This window comes from Morone saxatilis, unplaced genomic scaffold (genome assembly GCF_004916995.1).
Source record: "Morone saxatilis isolate NCDOM2014 unplaced genomic scaffold, NCSU_SB_2.0 Contig8, whole genome shotgun sequence".
NCBI classification, from domain to species: Eukaryota; Metazoa; Chordata; class Actinopteri; family Moronidae; genus Morone; species Morone saxatilis.
This window is the reverse complement of record NW_023340257.1, coordinates 8,064,494-8,078,553: the sequence shown is the minus strand read 5'-3', so window position 1 is coordinate 8,078,553 and position 14,060 is coordinate 8,064,494. Positions and strand designations below refer to the sequence as shown.

At 42.2% G+C, this 14,060-nt stretch overlaps 1 protein-coding gene across 7 annotated transcripts in view; it reads left to right on the top strand.

Annotated features, from left to right (window-relative positions):
- The window catches only part of fli1 (Fli-1 proto-oncogene, ETS transcription factor), a 33,111-nt gene that overhangs the window by 11,827 nt on the left and 7,224 nt on the right, over positions 1–14,060 (top strand). For 4 of the 7 annotated variants that reach the window (XM_035679836.1, XM_035679834.1, XM_035679838.1 and 1 more), the window contains 3 exons: positions 219–373; positions 1,766–1,969; positions 9,895–9,963. In XM_035679836.1, coding sequence (XP_035535729.1) covers positions 219–373; positions 1,766–1,969; positions 9,895–9,963 — 428 coding nt within the window. The remainder of the gene's footprint in view (positions 1–218; positions 374–1,765; positions 1,970–9,894; positions 9,964–14,060) is intronic. The other 3 variants (XM_035679835.1, XM_035679837.1, XM_035679839.1) reach the window with 1 other exon arrangement.

Here is a 14,060-nt window from a genome sequence, read left to right as displayed (position 1 = left end):
TTATCTTATCTTATCTTATTTAGTCATTCAACAGGTCATTTCTTTACCACAACTAACCTTCACTTTTGGCTTCTAAACTTCGATATACTTGGCCCTGGCCAGTGTAGGACTTAAATATTTCATGCCAAAGTCAATGACGGGAAAAGAAAAACCAACAACACCCAATTTGTCTGCTGATAATATTTTTGCAACTTTCTTGTGTGTGTGTATTTGTGTAGCAGGGAGTCTCCAGTGGACTGCAGTGTGGGTAAATGTAATAAGCTGGTGGGGGGTAACGACACATCACAGATGAACTATGGAAACTACATGGATGAGAAGAATGCCCCTCCCCCCAACATGACCACCAATGAGCGGAGAGTCATTGTACCTGCAGGTAAAACTAGCTTAAAGCTGCATATAATCTGACATGAGATGGATATGGTTGAATATGTGTGTGTTCTTAAAATGAAATGAATTTGTTTATTCACTGGATATTTACACAGGTGCGAATTGTTCTAGGTGTTTTTTTTCTGGGTTGCTGCTTGGATTACAAAGAGAATCACTCTTCTGTTTTGGCAGAATTTTGCCAATGCTGTAAATGTTTTATGAGTCCCATTTCTATTTAGTTGGTTCATGGGGTAAAGCATTGTTGCAGTGTTTTATGTCACTCATGGGAGCATGGCAGAATTTGTGCAGGTGGAGATGTCTGTTTGTCTGCCAGACCTTTATATTTCTTCACTGGTCTCACGAATTTGTACTTTCAGCGTGTGAAATAATACAGTTTAGGAAGTAACAAGTGCAGTTTCAGGGTTATAGCCTTTAGAAAAGTAATTTTAATGCATAAGTTGATTATGTTGTTTTGCTTAAGCCAGAGTGCCAAAGAGAATGACACTATTTTCCCAAAAATGAGCACATGTGATTCACTTAATTAAAATCGAATGGTGCCTTGGTAAATTTTCCATTTTAAAGGCTATTCAAGTGTCAGAGCTAAACTGATGCAAACAGCCACTCATCTATTAATCTAATAGGAGCTCCACATAGAGGCCACTCCTAAACCGTTAGTGGTAAGTTTGGATGTGCAGTATACCAGACTAGGGTCAAGTAGTACTTTCAAAAATCTCTTAGTTTTAGTTCACTTTGTTTCCATGTGGGACAATGGAAAACATACTGAAACGTTTGAACAATCACAGGAAGGGATTTCAGAGTAGAGACATAATTTAGAGTAGAGAATACTATTCTGTAAAAGATTATTCACCTGAAACCTAATATGAGTCATCCCACTCAGGCAAACCCTGTCCATGTGGTTAAAATAAGACTATATTTACAGGTATCCGAACAAGGTCTGCTACTGATACAGAATTCTGTTTCCAATTTGTTCATTTTGCCCTCTTCCTTTTTGTTGGTCAGACACAACTCCCAACTGTGTCTTCCCTGGTGTGCGTCCAGAAACAACTGTAATGGAGTTGCTTCCTGCCACAAAAAAGAGATAACCATGGCCACATAGATATAAAGGCAGACAGTTATAATATACAATATATTATACTTACTGTCACCATCTCCATTTGTTTTATTGTTTTTTTTTAATAACTTGATTTAATTGAATCATAACTTGATTACTTATATATTATATCTATTATGCCATTACATTTATCTATTTCATTATCTTTTTTATTTTTTTTGTGCTTTGGCAACATGTCAAATGTCATGCCAACAAATTGAACATTTTATTGAATTTGAATTTTAAAATTTAAACATCCTCGTTTCTTCTTCTTCCGTCTTCCTGCAGACCCGTCGTTGTGGTCCCATGACCATGTGCGCCAGTGGCTTGAGTGGGCCATCAAGGAGTACGGCCTGTTAGAGATTGACACGGCCATGTTTCAGAACACAGACGGCAAAGAGCTCTGCAAGATGGGCAAGGACGACTTCCTCCGGCTCACCACCATGTACAATGCCGAAGTGCTTCTCTCTCATCTCAATTACCTCAGGGAAAGTAAGTACGCTTTGTGCAACTTAAGCATAAGAATAAACAGATAATCAATGTAAGATAACCAGTTAATGGGTTAATGGAAGAAATATTGGACTCCAGTAAAATTTGTTGGGATTTTAAAAAAAGAACAGAAAAATAAAAAAAGGTTCAGAATACTGAAGATATTCAGATTTGTTGACAGCATAAGGAAAGTAAAAGGACCGTTGTGAAGTGAACTGCGCTCTTGGTGTTCCCCCGTACATCCTGCTTTTTGTGCTTAAGTTGAAGTCTGCACTGGCATTCATCTTGGCCAAAGAATGGAAGTCAAACTCAACTTTCAAGACACACGCCTCTTTTAATATAGTTTTCTCTGTTTTTGGATGAGAAGTGAGAGTGAAAAAATGCCAAACCCAGGCAAACAACATGACACTTTTTTGTGTCACCGCACTATACTCACATTACCATCAATAAACAATGAAATGGCTTTTACTGGAAACTCATTTCTCCATAATGGCTACCCAGTATTTATCAGAGCTGTGGAAACCAAGAGGGTTTCTTTCCCTTCTCAAGATAACCATCAACTACATCCCCCACTTGACTTTGCAGCGCCTTATTCCACATGGTCCAGAAAGATGAAGCCCAGGTGCATTGCCTCAGGAATCACGCTAGGCCTATGTGTTCAGCACAGCAAAGAAAGTTGATCTGCAATTTGCAATGGAGGCAACTAAATTTGAGCCTCTTACCTTTGAAGAGCTCCTCGGTGCAATCCTGTTTCATATGTTTCGGCGGGGAAACAAAGCCAATTTTCTGAGGCAGTATGCAAATTACTTTCTAATGTAAGATGTAACATCTGGCATGGCTGCTGGCTTGAATACACGGTGATGTCTAGTTCAGACAATAGCTATGTCCACTGTTTACTATAAAAATAAGCAGATCATGAGTAATGTGATTGTTGGACATACTGAGAACAGTTTGTACCATCTTTGAATTATTTGTATTCTGTACTTTAAAATAGTGAGAGCTGCCTCTGCTGCTGCTGCTGCTGCTGCTGCTGCAGAATAAACTGACACCACGTTGGGTGGAGTGACTGATGGCTCAACTAAATTTAACATTACTCCCAAAAAAATGCGATGTGCCTCAGCGTGATGTAATGGGAACTGTATTTTGTGGGTGTCAACAGTTTTCTCTATGCACAGCGTCTGGGCAGAGAGAGATGCTTGTCATGAGTATAACAGCCTCATTGTGCAGCGCTGCAGCGGGTGGATCTGTCTGACCGCCACTGGGCACACTCCGCAGAGCAGTTTTCATTATGGCCACTGGCTGCGGGACTTAGCCACGGCTTAGGCGTGCTGCACCACGACTCTGCCCATTGCTGCCCTTTTTTTGATTTAGACCTTGTGTTTTTTGGAGACAGAAGAGATGTCTCGGGAATCCTTTTCACTTGCCAGTTGAAATTGCTTTGGATCCGTTCCCGACAATCAAAAAGATGAATGCTCCCGTCCCGTGCCTGGACTGACTGACCTGTTTTGGGGCAGCTCTCTGAGAAGCGAGCAGTGTGTATTATTGACACTGGGAGCCTAAGGGCAGGAGGAACCATGTTAGTAAATGAATGTCTAAGGAATACTGAGAAGGAGGAGGAAGAGGAGGAGGGCTGAGGCTTTATACAGACCCTGCAGGGCTGATGATTTGGAAACTAAAGCCATTCTTTCTTTTCCCCCCGCAGCACAAACAAACACAATCATAGACGAGAAGTAACCCCGTCCAGAAAATAGACCTCTGGCTTCACTCACGAGAGCTGGAGCTGGGCCGAGCTTCTAGAATACAGAAAAAGAGAAAGGGAGGGATAGACTGAGCCAAGCCCTGGAAGTATTAGTGATCATGTGATGTCTTCCCCCAAACTCTCCTGTATTAGGCTATCCCCCATCCTCCTTCAAAAAAAATGGATGGTCCAAGGGTTTACTGCAATAATTTAATACACATCTGTGTGCATCCTGTGTGCCTTCAGTTCTGTTTATTGAACCTCTGATTAACATTCCTCATAGTCATTAAGCCCTGTATGTACACTCAGCACGGGGCAAGGACACACTTCCCCACCCTACAGCCATACCATAACAAAACATTCTTGCCACGTCATGCGCAGAAATATCGCTCAGACACCCACACTGGTGCAACCGCGGGCACAATCTGAACATCTGTCTGGCTACCCAGCTGCTCGCAGTAACAAGGGTTGTTGCCCATGCATTATTTTGGCCTCATTGTTGGTCACTTATCCAGATTTTTATAAGTGATGGCCGCCCGCACCCCAATGTGCTTTCAATTTGGGGTGCAATTTGAGAATTTGTTCAAATTAGTCTGTCAGGGAGGGACCACGGACTGTTTGCTTTATCGCACCCATGTAGGTCGGTTTGATACCACATGTGCTGGAAGCAGAGCAGAGCAAAAAACCTCAGACAACGAAAAGCTGTATCCTCTGACACACAGAGATGTGAGAAGAGAAAAGGGAAAAAGGCAGAAATTAAACTGGGGAGAGGGAGTGAGGATGGAAAGTAACGAGACAGAGAGTTGAGAGCAAAGCTACTGTGCATCTAAAGAAACATAATCGTAGAAATTGGATGAAGAAATGCATCCTTGAGATATAGATTTTGCAGTAGTTATTTGAGGACAAGGGCAGGGGGGTGTGAGCAAGAGAAACAGTTATAGAAAGCGAGTGTGAGATAGAAAAAAAAAAATTGTGGGGGGGGGGTGAACTATTTTTCAGAAGTGTGTGGAAGCGGTCCGAGGTGGTCATGATTGAGTGCCGTTGGAGAATAGCAATAGTTCTGTTTCCCAGCTGTCGCCGCTGCTTGTGTGTCTGGATGGATGGCATTTCAGGTGGGGAGGGGAGTCAGACTCGGAGGAGAGAAAGAGGAGCAGAGAGCGAGGGAGAGGCGAGAGGGAGAGACGGAAGAGATGAGAGGGAGATAGTCGGCGCTTCTGCCACTGCTGCTGCTTGCTCCATGAGTGTGGGGACATTCTCGGAGCCCATCAAATGTTTATACAGCCATAAACATCTCGGGCTCGGGAAGGGCTGGTGGGGAAAAAGGAGGGTCTTGGGGAGAGCATCTTCTCTCTCGCTCTCTCTCTCTCTTTCCTCTTTCTCCCCTCACAACATTTTTATTGAGCTCCCCTTGCATTAGTTCTTTCTATTGGCAGATTATCACTGGTGCAGAGGGGCTCAACGGGCTGGCTCTGCGCCCTTTACTGTTAGCTGTCTGCTGTTAGCCACCATTACAGAGCAGTTTGCGGCTGCTCACTTGACTGCTGGGGTTCAGACGCTTAGCACTACAGGAATTTATGTACATATCACATTAGCATAAGTGGAGGTGGATAATAAGCAGTTGCTATTCATGTAAACACTGGGATGAGTTCAGCTGTAATTTAAGCAAGATACTTAGAGGTCCATTATAATTGTACTTTCAACCCAATTGGCAGTTAAAGATATGATATGCAGCAATTCTGCAAAAGCTTGGATTTCAGTCAATGGTGTTTTTTAATGTTAAAGGTCCAATGTGTAACATTTAGAAGGATCTGTTGGTGGACATTTAATATAATATTCATAGCTATGTTTTAATTAGTGTATTATCACCTGAAAATAAGAATCGTTAGCTTGTTTCATTTGGTATTTTTTGAGCATACTACGGCCTTTAAGGTTATTCCTCTAAACCATTTGGTCAAGGTTAGGAAGGTTTCCATCATGGTCCTCAAATGAAAAACAACATTAGGTAGAGGATGGGATGTTCCAATACTTTGTTGATCCATCCCTCCACCACAACCTTACAAAAAGGTCTTGTTGCTGTAACAACATAACTCTTCTTCCGCACATGTTCTGTCCTTCTGCGAACAACCCATTATGTCATTCTCTGGTGAGGACAGCCTTAAATACCCAAGTACCAGCCCAACGTCCCTAGGAATTATGTTCATATTGGACAATTCCGCACCCCGAGATTTATGTCCAATGCCAACGTTCAGTGCCAATGCAGGAAGTAGAGTGCCCTTTACACAGCAAGGCGGAAAGTAAAGTGGAGGTCATGGGGTGGGATGGGTGTGTAGTGCATTTGAATTCCATATGTGAGTTAATGCCCAGTCACAGACCAGGAATTATTTTGCTTTTTTTCCCACAAAGATGACCATTATATTTTGCTATAGGCAATGCTTTTTGTCTACTACAGTAATAGAGCTGCATCATATGTCATAGGACAACCTTCAAAATGGATAAGTGGAGATGATCTATTATTAATGAAAAATCTGACATTAGACTTGCTCTGTGCATTGAGTGAAGGACTGTCTGATGGTCAGTTTCCTCTTGGATCTATAATATTATCTCAACTATATACTATAAATACTACATTTTATATTATAGCTCATATACTCTATACTCTATAGAGTAGTGTCACCTTCATGATCAAAGAAAGAAGTAGAAACATATCGTTGCGGAAAAGTAAGAAGATCATAGACACACAGTTGTTTGTAGCATTCCTATCATATTTATGTAATATTTATATGATTATTCAGAAGTGTCTGTGCTGCTGAAATACGCCCCGAGACTAAGGCAAGTCTTTAACAAAACATTTTAGGGGAGACATGACTTCATACAGTATTTACTATAGATATTTGATATATCCTGGGAGTTGAGCGCCTGACATGACTCATTAAATTAACCCCCACCCGCTACAATTAATTTGAGCTAGACTTTATACTGTCAAAACTATGGTGTGGTTTGAAAAATAAGAATTATTCAAATTGGCCATTGGCCATTCTAGTGTTAAATAAAACAAATGTACTTTCCCTAACCTTATAAGGTTTGTTCGCTGTCTTACTGGGAAGTTTATTGAAAGATTTGGTCTCCTTTCAGTTTACAGACGGGGCTGGGTCATTATAGCTTGGTAACTGAAGGCGAATTGTGATCCTGGGTAACTCCAGAATTGTCTCATTTAAATGTTTTGCCTTTATAACTGGCCTGCTAACATTAAACACCAGTAAGCCTACATTCAGGAATCACCTGGTTTTGTTTAGGGTTGGATATAGCACCATTTGTAACTTTGGCGCTCGGTCATGTAGACTTCTCAGTGTAAACCTTATGAGTGAAATACAATTGTTTTTGCCTGTTATGTGGCAGCTTATACAGCAAAGGAGGAAAGTGTTTGTTGTGCTGTTGTTGAAAAGCAACAAGTTGTCATTATGAAACTGGAAAAGGGCAGGCACTTTAAAAAATCTTTGGCAGGTGATTGGATGAACCATCGCTGTCTATCACAGGTGAACTTCAACCAACGAACCATGTAACAAAGTCAAACTCTTACCGAAGCCAGTGGGGACAAGAGCAGAAACATCTTTTCCATTTCTCTCCTCTCATGAAGAAATACTCTCCAGTGCTGATATAACTGATTCCAGCAGCATCTACGCTAACCTCTTTAGCAGCCGCTATTTTAGTTCTTTGAGCAAATAGTCATTTCTCCCACGCATCGTCACACACATACCTAGCATTAAACTATACCCGTAGCTCATGTTGTCGCTGCCAGTAGTTCCTCAAAGGATGCTGATTGGCTCATATCCACAGTGTTCAGACACAAGCACATAGCTTGAAACCTGGCAAGATGGTTTCTCACGTGATCTTGTCCAGCTACCTCGTAAGATTAGAACAGTAGGACACAGTCTGTGGAAATGTTGTATTTAAACGTGATAAATAAAGTTATGTGAATTCCTTTTCAATGAGTGATTTTTTAAGTACTGGCAACAAGTAATCTTATTTTGTTATTTTTTTGGGTCCATCAGCTGAGAAAACGTTCACATGGGTTGTTTTGGAAGGCAGGGGCAAATAATCTTTTTTGGTTTGGAGGACGTTTTGGAAATTTCTCACGTGCGCTATGTACGGCTGGTATGAAGATAGTCTGTGGGGCTACTCAGTGCAGCTTTATCCTATAGAGCTAAAAGTATGACTTACTGTTGGCTGGAGTCTATTTGCCTCCCTTGAGGTGGCAAGATGCCCAAAACTAGGTGACTGGGACCCTCAGTTTGTTGACAAAGCTCAGACCACATGTTTGAGGCAGTGGTATCATATAGCTCTACAGAATAAACAGCAGAGGCCCGATGGAGGTCAATTACAATGCCGAACAAGCCTGTAAAGATCTCTGTCAATATTATGGGCATGCCAAACTGGAGGACAGGGCCTTTTGAAAGAGCCATCAGTCATAGGAAGGAGAGAAAAGAAAATTGTTTGTGGATGTTATGTAATCTAGCAGACTGCGAGCAGATGTGACTGGTGAGGGAAACAGAGAGTGAGGGTCTTAAAGGCCGAACACTGGCCAGTCCTCCCACTGTGCTGTCAGATTACCGGGACATGTTTGTTTTCTGAGAGAGGAAGAAGTCGTCCAAATAAATAGCCAGCACAGCCAAGACTCCTTCCACCAAACTGTCAGCTGTGGTGTCTCTCTCTCCCTCTCTCATTCTCTCTCTTACAGCAGTCCTGAATTTCTCTGTGGGATGGTTTTGAGGTTTTCTCAGCAATGCTGCCTGTTTGCCTGTCTGGGTCAGCCCACATATGTGGCACACAGTAGGAAAAGGGTTAACAGCCCCTTTCCTCCTCCCTGCGCTCCCTCTTTTTCTGTCCGTCTGTTCATCTTTCTCTTACACTTTCTCCCCCATTCCAAAGATGGTGCTTTGGTTGCTCGCTTGCCCCTGTCCGCTTACACTCTGCGTGTGGAATTATTTTTGTACGGGGAGCTGCGTTTGATTGCTGTGCAGGGACCCTGCCTCATACAATGGCTCCCCTGTTCTGAGGCCCCCAGGTTTCTAAACGAGACCCAGAGCCTTGGGGGTGCCGTGGAGTAGGTAGTAATGGGAGGGGTGGGGTGTTGGGAGGTTAGAATACATTTGTGGAGCACCCCACCCCACCCCACCCACTCCCTCCCCAACCACCCCTTAAAAAAACAGACCCCTAGTCTGCCACCATGGGCCCCTTCAGCGAGTTAGGTAAGGATCCTGCATCTCAAGAAAAACACATCAAAAATTTTATTTTGCTTTGGGCTTTTCAGTCTTTTGTTCCTTTTCAGATCGCCAAATTCAGAAAAGGTATCTTCCCTACTCAGCAGCTTTCTGTAGCCATCTCAGTGCTAAATCTTAACACTCCCCGTGTAGTAGCTGCTCTTGTGTTTTCTCTGTGCATTTTTGGGTCTGTTTTTCCACTCGCTGATTTATGCCTGGGGGCAGCTAAAATTAAGAGAGCATTTTGGTGCCGCCCAGGGTGCCTGTGTAAGTGGAGGAATGCAGCGCAGAGTTCTGCTCCATAAGGTGAAATGAATAGGAAGCCATATGCAGAGTCTTGCCTCTCTGACTTTATTATTCAGGAGTAGGGTTTGCAGTTAAAATGCTGACAGGCAACAGGGTTTTTTCCTACATTTAAAGGACTGACTGTGTGCTGGATTGGCTCTTATTTGGGACTAGATTTATGTGTCTTGAATTATTTTCCATCCGAGATTATTTTTTAAGACAAAACAGGAACACAGTTTGAGAAATGAAAAGGGCTCTATGGTGCTGCTCCACAGTAATTAAGCTGAACCTTTTACTGCCACCTGCTGGCTATTGTTGCACCTTCTGAACTTTTTGTCACACAGACTTCAGGGTAGTGGTACACTAGAGTTACAGTTTCCCTTACAGACAATGTAGCATGATTAATATACAGATTTGTATCTGTTATTATGTTATATGAATAAGATCTCTTATTCGAAACCAAACACTAATACAAATGCTAATATCTTACAAGTTTAATAATGCATACTGTGTGCTGTTAATCACTGGGTGCTCTGTAATAATTAATGAAAATTAGGTAATTAATTTGTCTTCGTGCATTATGGGACTGGTGGAATAGACTTTTTTTTTTGTCTTACTATACTCTCTTTTGTCTCATTTTATTACAGGTAGCTCATCATTATCCTACAATACGCCATCTCACACAGACCCTTCCCCACGCCTGGCTGCCAAAGAAGGTAGGGACACATTTCCTTTAAATTCTCTATGCTTTATCCTAATATTTATCCATGTGTGTTGATGTAGCTGTCATATCAAGGAAGCAAGGTGAGATTGTCAGACTAGCTAATGATAAAGAGAAGAATGGAAGAAAAAGAAAAAAACAGCACGGTACCGGTCAGCTTCAAACAAGATAGACACACAAAGAGCACACACACTTGAGAATACAGACCTCTCACACAAATCCAAAGCACATGCAGTCACTGACAAAGCTCTGTGCAGGTGCATCTTTTGTGTCGTTAAAAATAATATGAGCCAAGCTGTGCCAATTCAGAACCGCTACCTGAACGCTGTGACAACACATAGTAGCTCAGAGGGGTGACCTCAGAATAGAGGCATATTAACAAGAAGACAAAAGCAGTGTGTTGATGAGTTCCATCTACAGCAGCAGCAGTGACAACAGACGGTGAATGTGATGATTATGGGAAAGAAGCTAGACATAAGACATGTGAATGAGGTTATTTGTTGAAGAGACAGGCATCAGAGACAGGTGCTGAAGCAACAATATGAACTGCAAATATGGCAGAAGAATCCTGATTGGCTGCTTCAGACCAGACTGGAGTGGAAAGGAGTTTATGTGTGTGTGTATAAGTGAATTATGGGTGGACAGGATGGCAGAAAGGGAAAGGGAGCGTATCCGTACAGTATATGTAGGAGGGACTTCTTGTCATTTTGCACTTTTTACACATTTCGCACTACATAATCCATCTCTAGTAGTTACACTGTGTTTATGAGATTACTGTCACTCTCACTGTTTATGAAACACATTAGTCAGTAGTCCAATCCTAACATGTGGTACAGTGGATGCAGGATAAAAAGATTGAATGTACCACAGCAAGAACAAAAATCAGTTTATTAGTTGAGGTTATTCCACATGTTTTGAACAAAAATCAAAAGTACTCAAAAATTACATTAAAGGCATTTTCTTGATATTATTTGAACTATTCTGTCTTTCTTTCGTAAGAGGCACACTACCTGAAACAAATAGGAAGAACCTTATCTGGAGACTTGTCATGTGTTTGTTAGTGAGAGTTTTAGGCATGGCTGCAGGCATAAAAGACATGTTGTTGTGTTTGTATCATGTGAGCTGATTGGTGTCTTAACTGAAAGAATATAACTGTCAATCTTACATAATATAATATACATTTGCTCATTGAATCAGTGTTAACATTGGCAAATCTGAAATGCAGCAGTCAAAAGATGTAATGTTTCACTAGTAAAATTCTTGCAAAAGCCAACGCCCACTGCAGCTCAGGATGATTGTCTCTTTCCTCTGGATACCTTTTCACTCTACAGACATTATTTTGTGCTGATACAACATGAACTAGGCGAAGGCTGCACTGCACTATCTGTAAAAAAAAAAAGGGAAAAAAAGGCTACACATCCTTTACATCGTCTATATGTTGTCACCACCAGAGATGGGAGAAAGGACTGCAATAACAGTGATAGCCTCTCTCACAGGATGAGGGCCCCTATCAAGGCAGAAGGAGAGGAAACACTAGGTCTGATAAGTGTCCGAGAATGCCCTCGGCCTCTCTCTATCTGCCCCTGTGTTGAGCGCTAGCAGGCCGTGTACTTGTTCTCGCCCAGCTTCCATACCAATAGGCCAATGGGCCGGCCAGATAAGATTCTGCTCTGTCACCCCCGACCCCGGTCTTCCTGGTTCTCAGTGCCAGGTGTTTGGACTGGCAGGATTAGAGGGTCACTCCCTTCAACAGCATTTCCCTTTCACAAGACGTGGCTTCTATTATGGGCTCCTGTAACAGTGACTGTGCCTAGTTGTGTCCCGTGATCCCAGTCAATGTGCATTTTTTATCTGAGAAAAGCCTCTGTTTCAAACAGGGTAACTTTTCAAGAATTAAGAAATACAATGCATTATCAGAATGACACCCACCCAGTCTCAAATTAATAATTTTTCTCTGAAATGTTTGTATTCACCCTAAAATGTATCAACCACATTAAATATTACACAATGTCACTTTGATACAAAGAGTTAAAAAAGTTAGAAAAATGTGAAGTAAATAAATAAGTGAGTTTGTGACTCAACAATAAAAGAAGTCTTGTTGCAGGAGAAGACTTTATCAACATTTTCTCAGATCAGCATTGCCAGATGTTCAACTTCATATTGCCTTTAGAGAACAGTCAAATACCATTCAGGCTCTTTGGGGTAGAGTAAGCACGAGCATGCAGCAGGAGACAACCCTTAATCTGCTCCAGACTCTGTGGTGTAAAATGCAATGTTATGAATAAAAGAGAGCATATAAAACACGGAATGCAGCAGCTATGAAAGGGTGTGTGTGCGTAGGTGCGTGCGTAGGTGTGTGTGTGTGTGTGTGTGTGTGTGTGACTGTGTATCTGAAGTCTGTGTCTTCTATTTGCCTGTGGACAGTGTCTTTGTGGGTTTGTAGATGTCTTAGTGCAGTGTGACAACATGCATTTACATTGCTTTTGGTTGTGCATGTTGGAAAGCATATGCATATTGTATGTAGTATTATCTTAGTGTTAATGTTTAATATAGTTTTCTCGAGCATTCATCAGTCTTTGTACCTTTTTTACTGTTAGCCTCTGTTTGTGGCGCTGCTATGAAATTTTGGAATTTTGTAACTTGCAGCAATGACACTCATATTCTCCGCTGCTTCTCAGTGAATGAGGAAAGATGATGATTCACCTCTGTGAATGTATTTATTTTGCTGCCACGTCAAAGTGGCAACACAACAACAAAGTGCGCCATTATGTGCAAAAGCTGTCTTAGATTTACAACCTTCAATTTCAGTTGCTCCCCTTTAAGAAAAAAAATAATAATGAGAGATGTAATTCTGTCCTTCATACTGCACATAACTGTTTCCCTTGCATATGCATGAGTATGGTTATGTGTGCAGCATTGTTGTAGTGCCCCATTGCTTGTCTCCTCACTGTGTCTAACTCCTGTACTTTGCCATCATTCTCCTCCTCTTATGGCTCCTTCCTCACACAGATGGCTTTTAAAGCACCTGTATTACGGGTATAAAAAGTTTACCCTGTCTGGGTCTCTCTCCTTGGCTCAGACTCCAGGTTAAAAACAGTCCACGACTCCGTTCTATCCTTCTCCTCTCTTTCTCTGTCTGTCTTACCCTTTCTACTCAGTGGTTCTTTCTCTCCCACTCCGTCTCCCTCTATCTTTTTCTGTCACTCTCTATGTATCTCTGCCTCTCTCTGTCCCTCTGGCTAGCGCTCAGGCCTTGTTTTGACTAACTGGTCCTGCAGTCGAAGTCTCCCAGGAGCGTGCACCACACCCCAGACCAGAGTGGAAACTGGCTCAAGTCGCAGTCAGAGCAAGGCCTGGAAAAATGAAGGAGGGGAGGAGGGGTTGGGGAAGAGGCGTCTCTGTGTGCACATTCGGGTCTGTGTCTGTGTTTGCATGGCTGGCTCGCCCTGAGTACCCCCAACCACTTGGGCTTTGTACATTTTACCTCTGCTGCTTCTTCTGAACTTTCACTTCCACTTCCCCACTCAGTTCAATTAACCCCAAGATGGAGTGATTATATTGGTTCAAACTTTGAATTGTGTTCATTCTCATTTGCATGCTGATAAAGGGAAAATTGTTTTTAGGGGGTTAATGTTATATGCAGCCAACAACTACACCAAGGGTATTTAAAAATGTGGATGAGCCCATCTTACTGGGCATCTCCTCTATAGCTCATACCAGACAGAAGCTGGGTTTGCTTCCATTGTTTTCTTTTCAAATTCCAAAGTTGTGTTTCGTCTGACTCTATTTTTTTTTCACTATTTTTTTCTCTTCCCGCTCTTAAGTTTCTTCTTCTCTTTCTCTTTTGAGGCCTTTTTATGCACTTAGTCACTCAGTCTCCATCTTTATCTGTCTGATTCTCAATACGTTTTCTTTCTCTGTCTGCAACTCCTTCACCTCCTCTCTCATCTCTCCTTCATTCGTCTCTGCTTCTCCCCCGCCATCTCCTCTCCTGTTTGTAACCCCTCTCTGCACGTATGGATCCCCGTTGTGTTTTTTTCGGGGTGGTAGAGAGTGGATAGAGGAGAGGGGGGGGGGGTTGGCGGCTGGCGG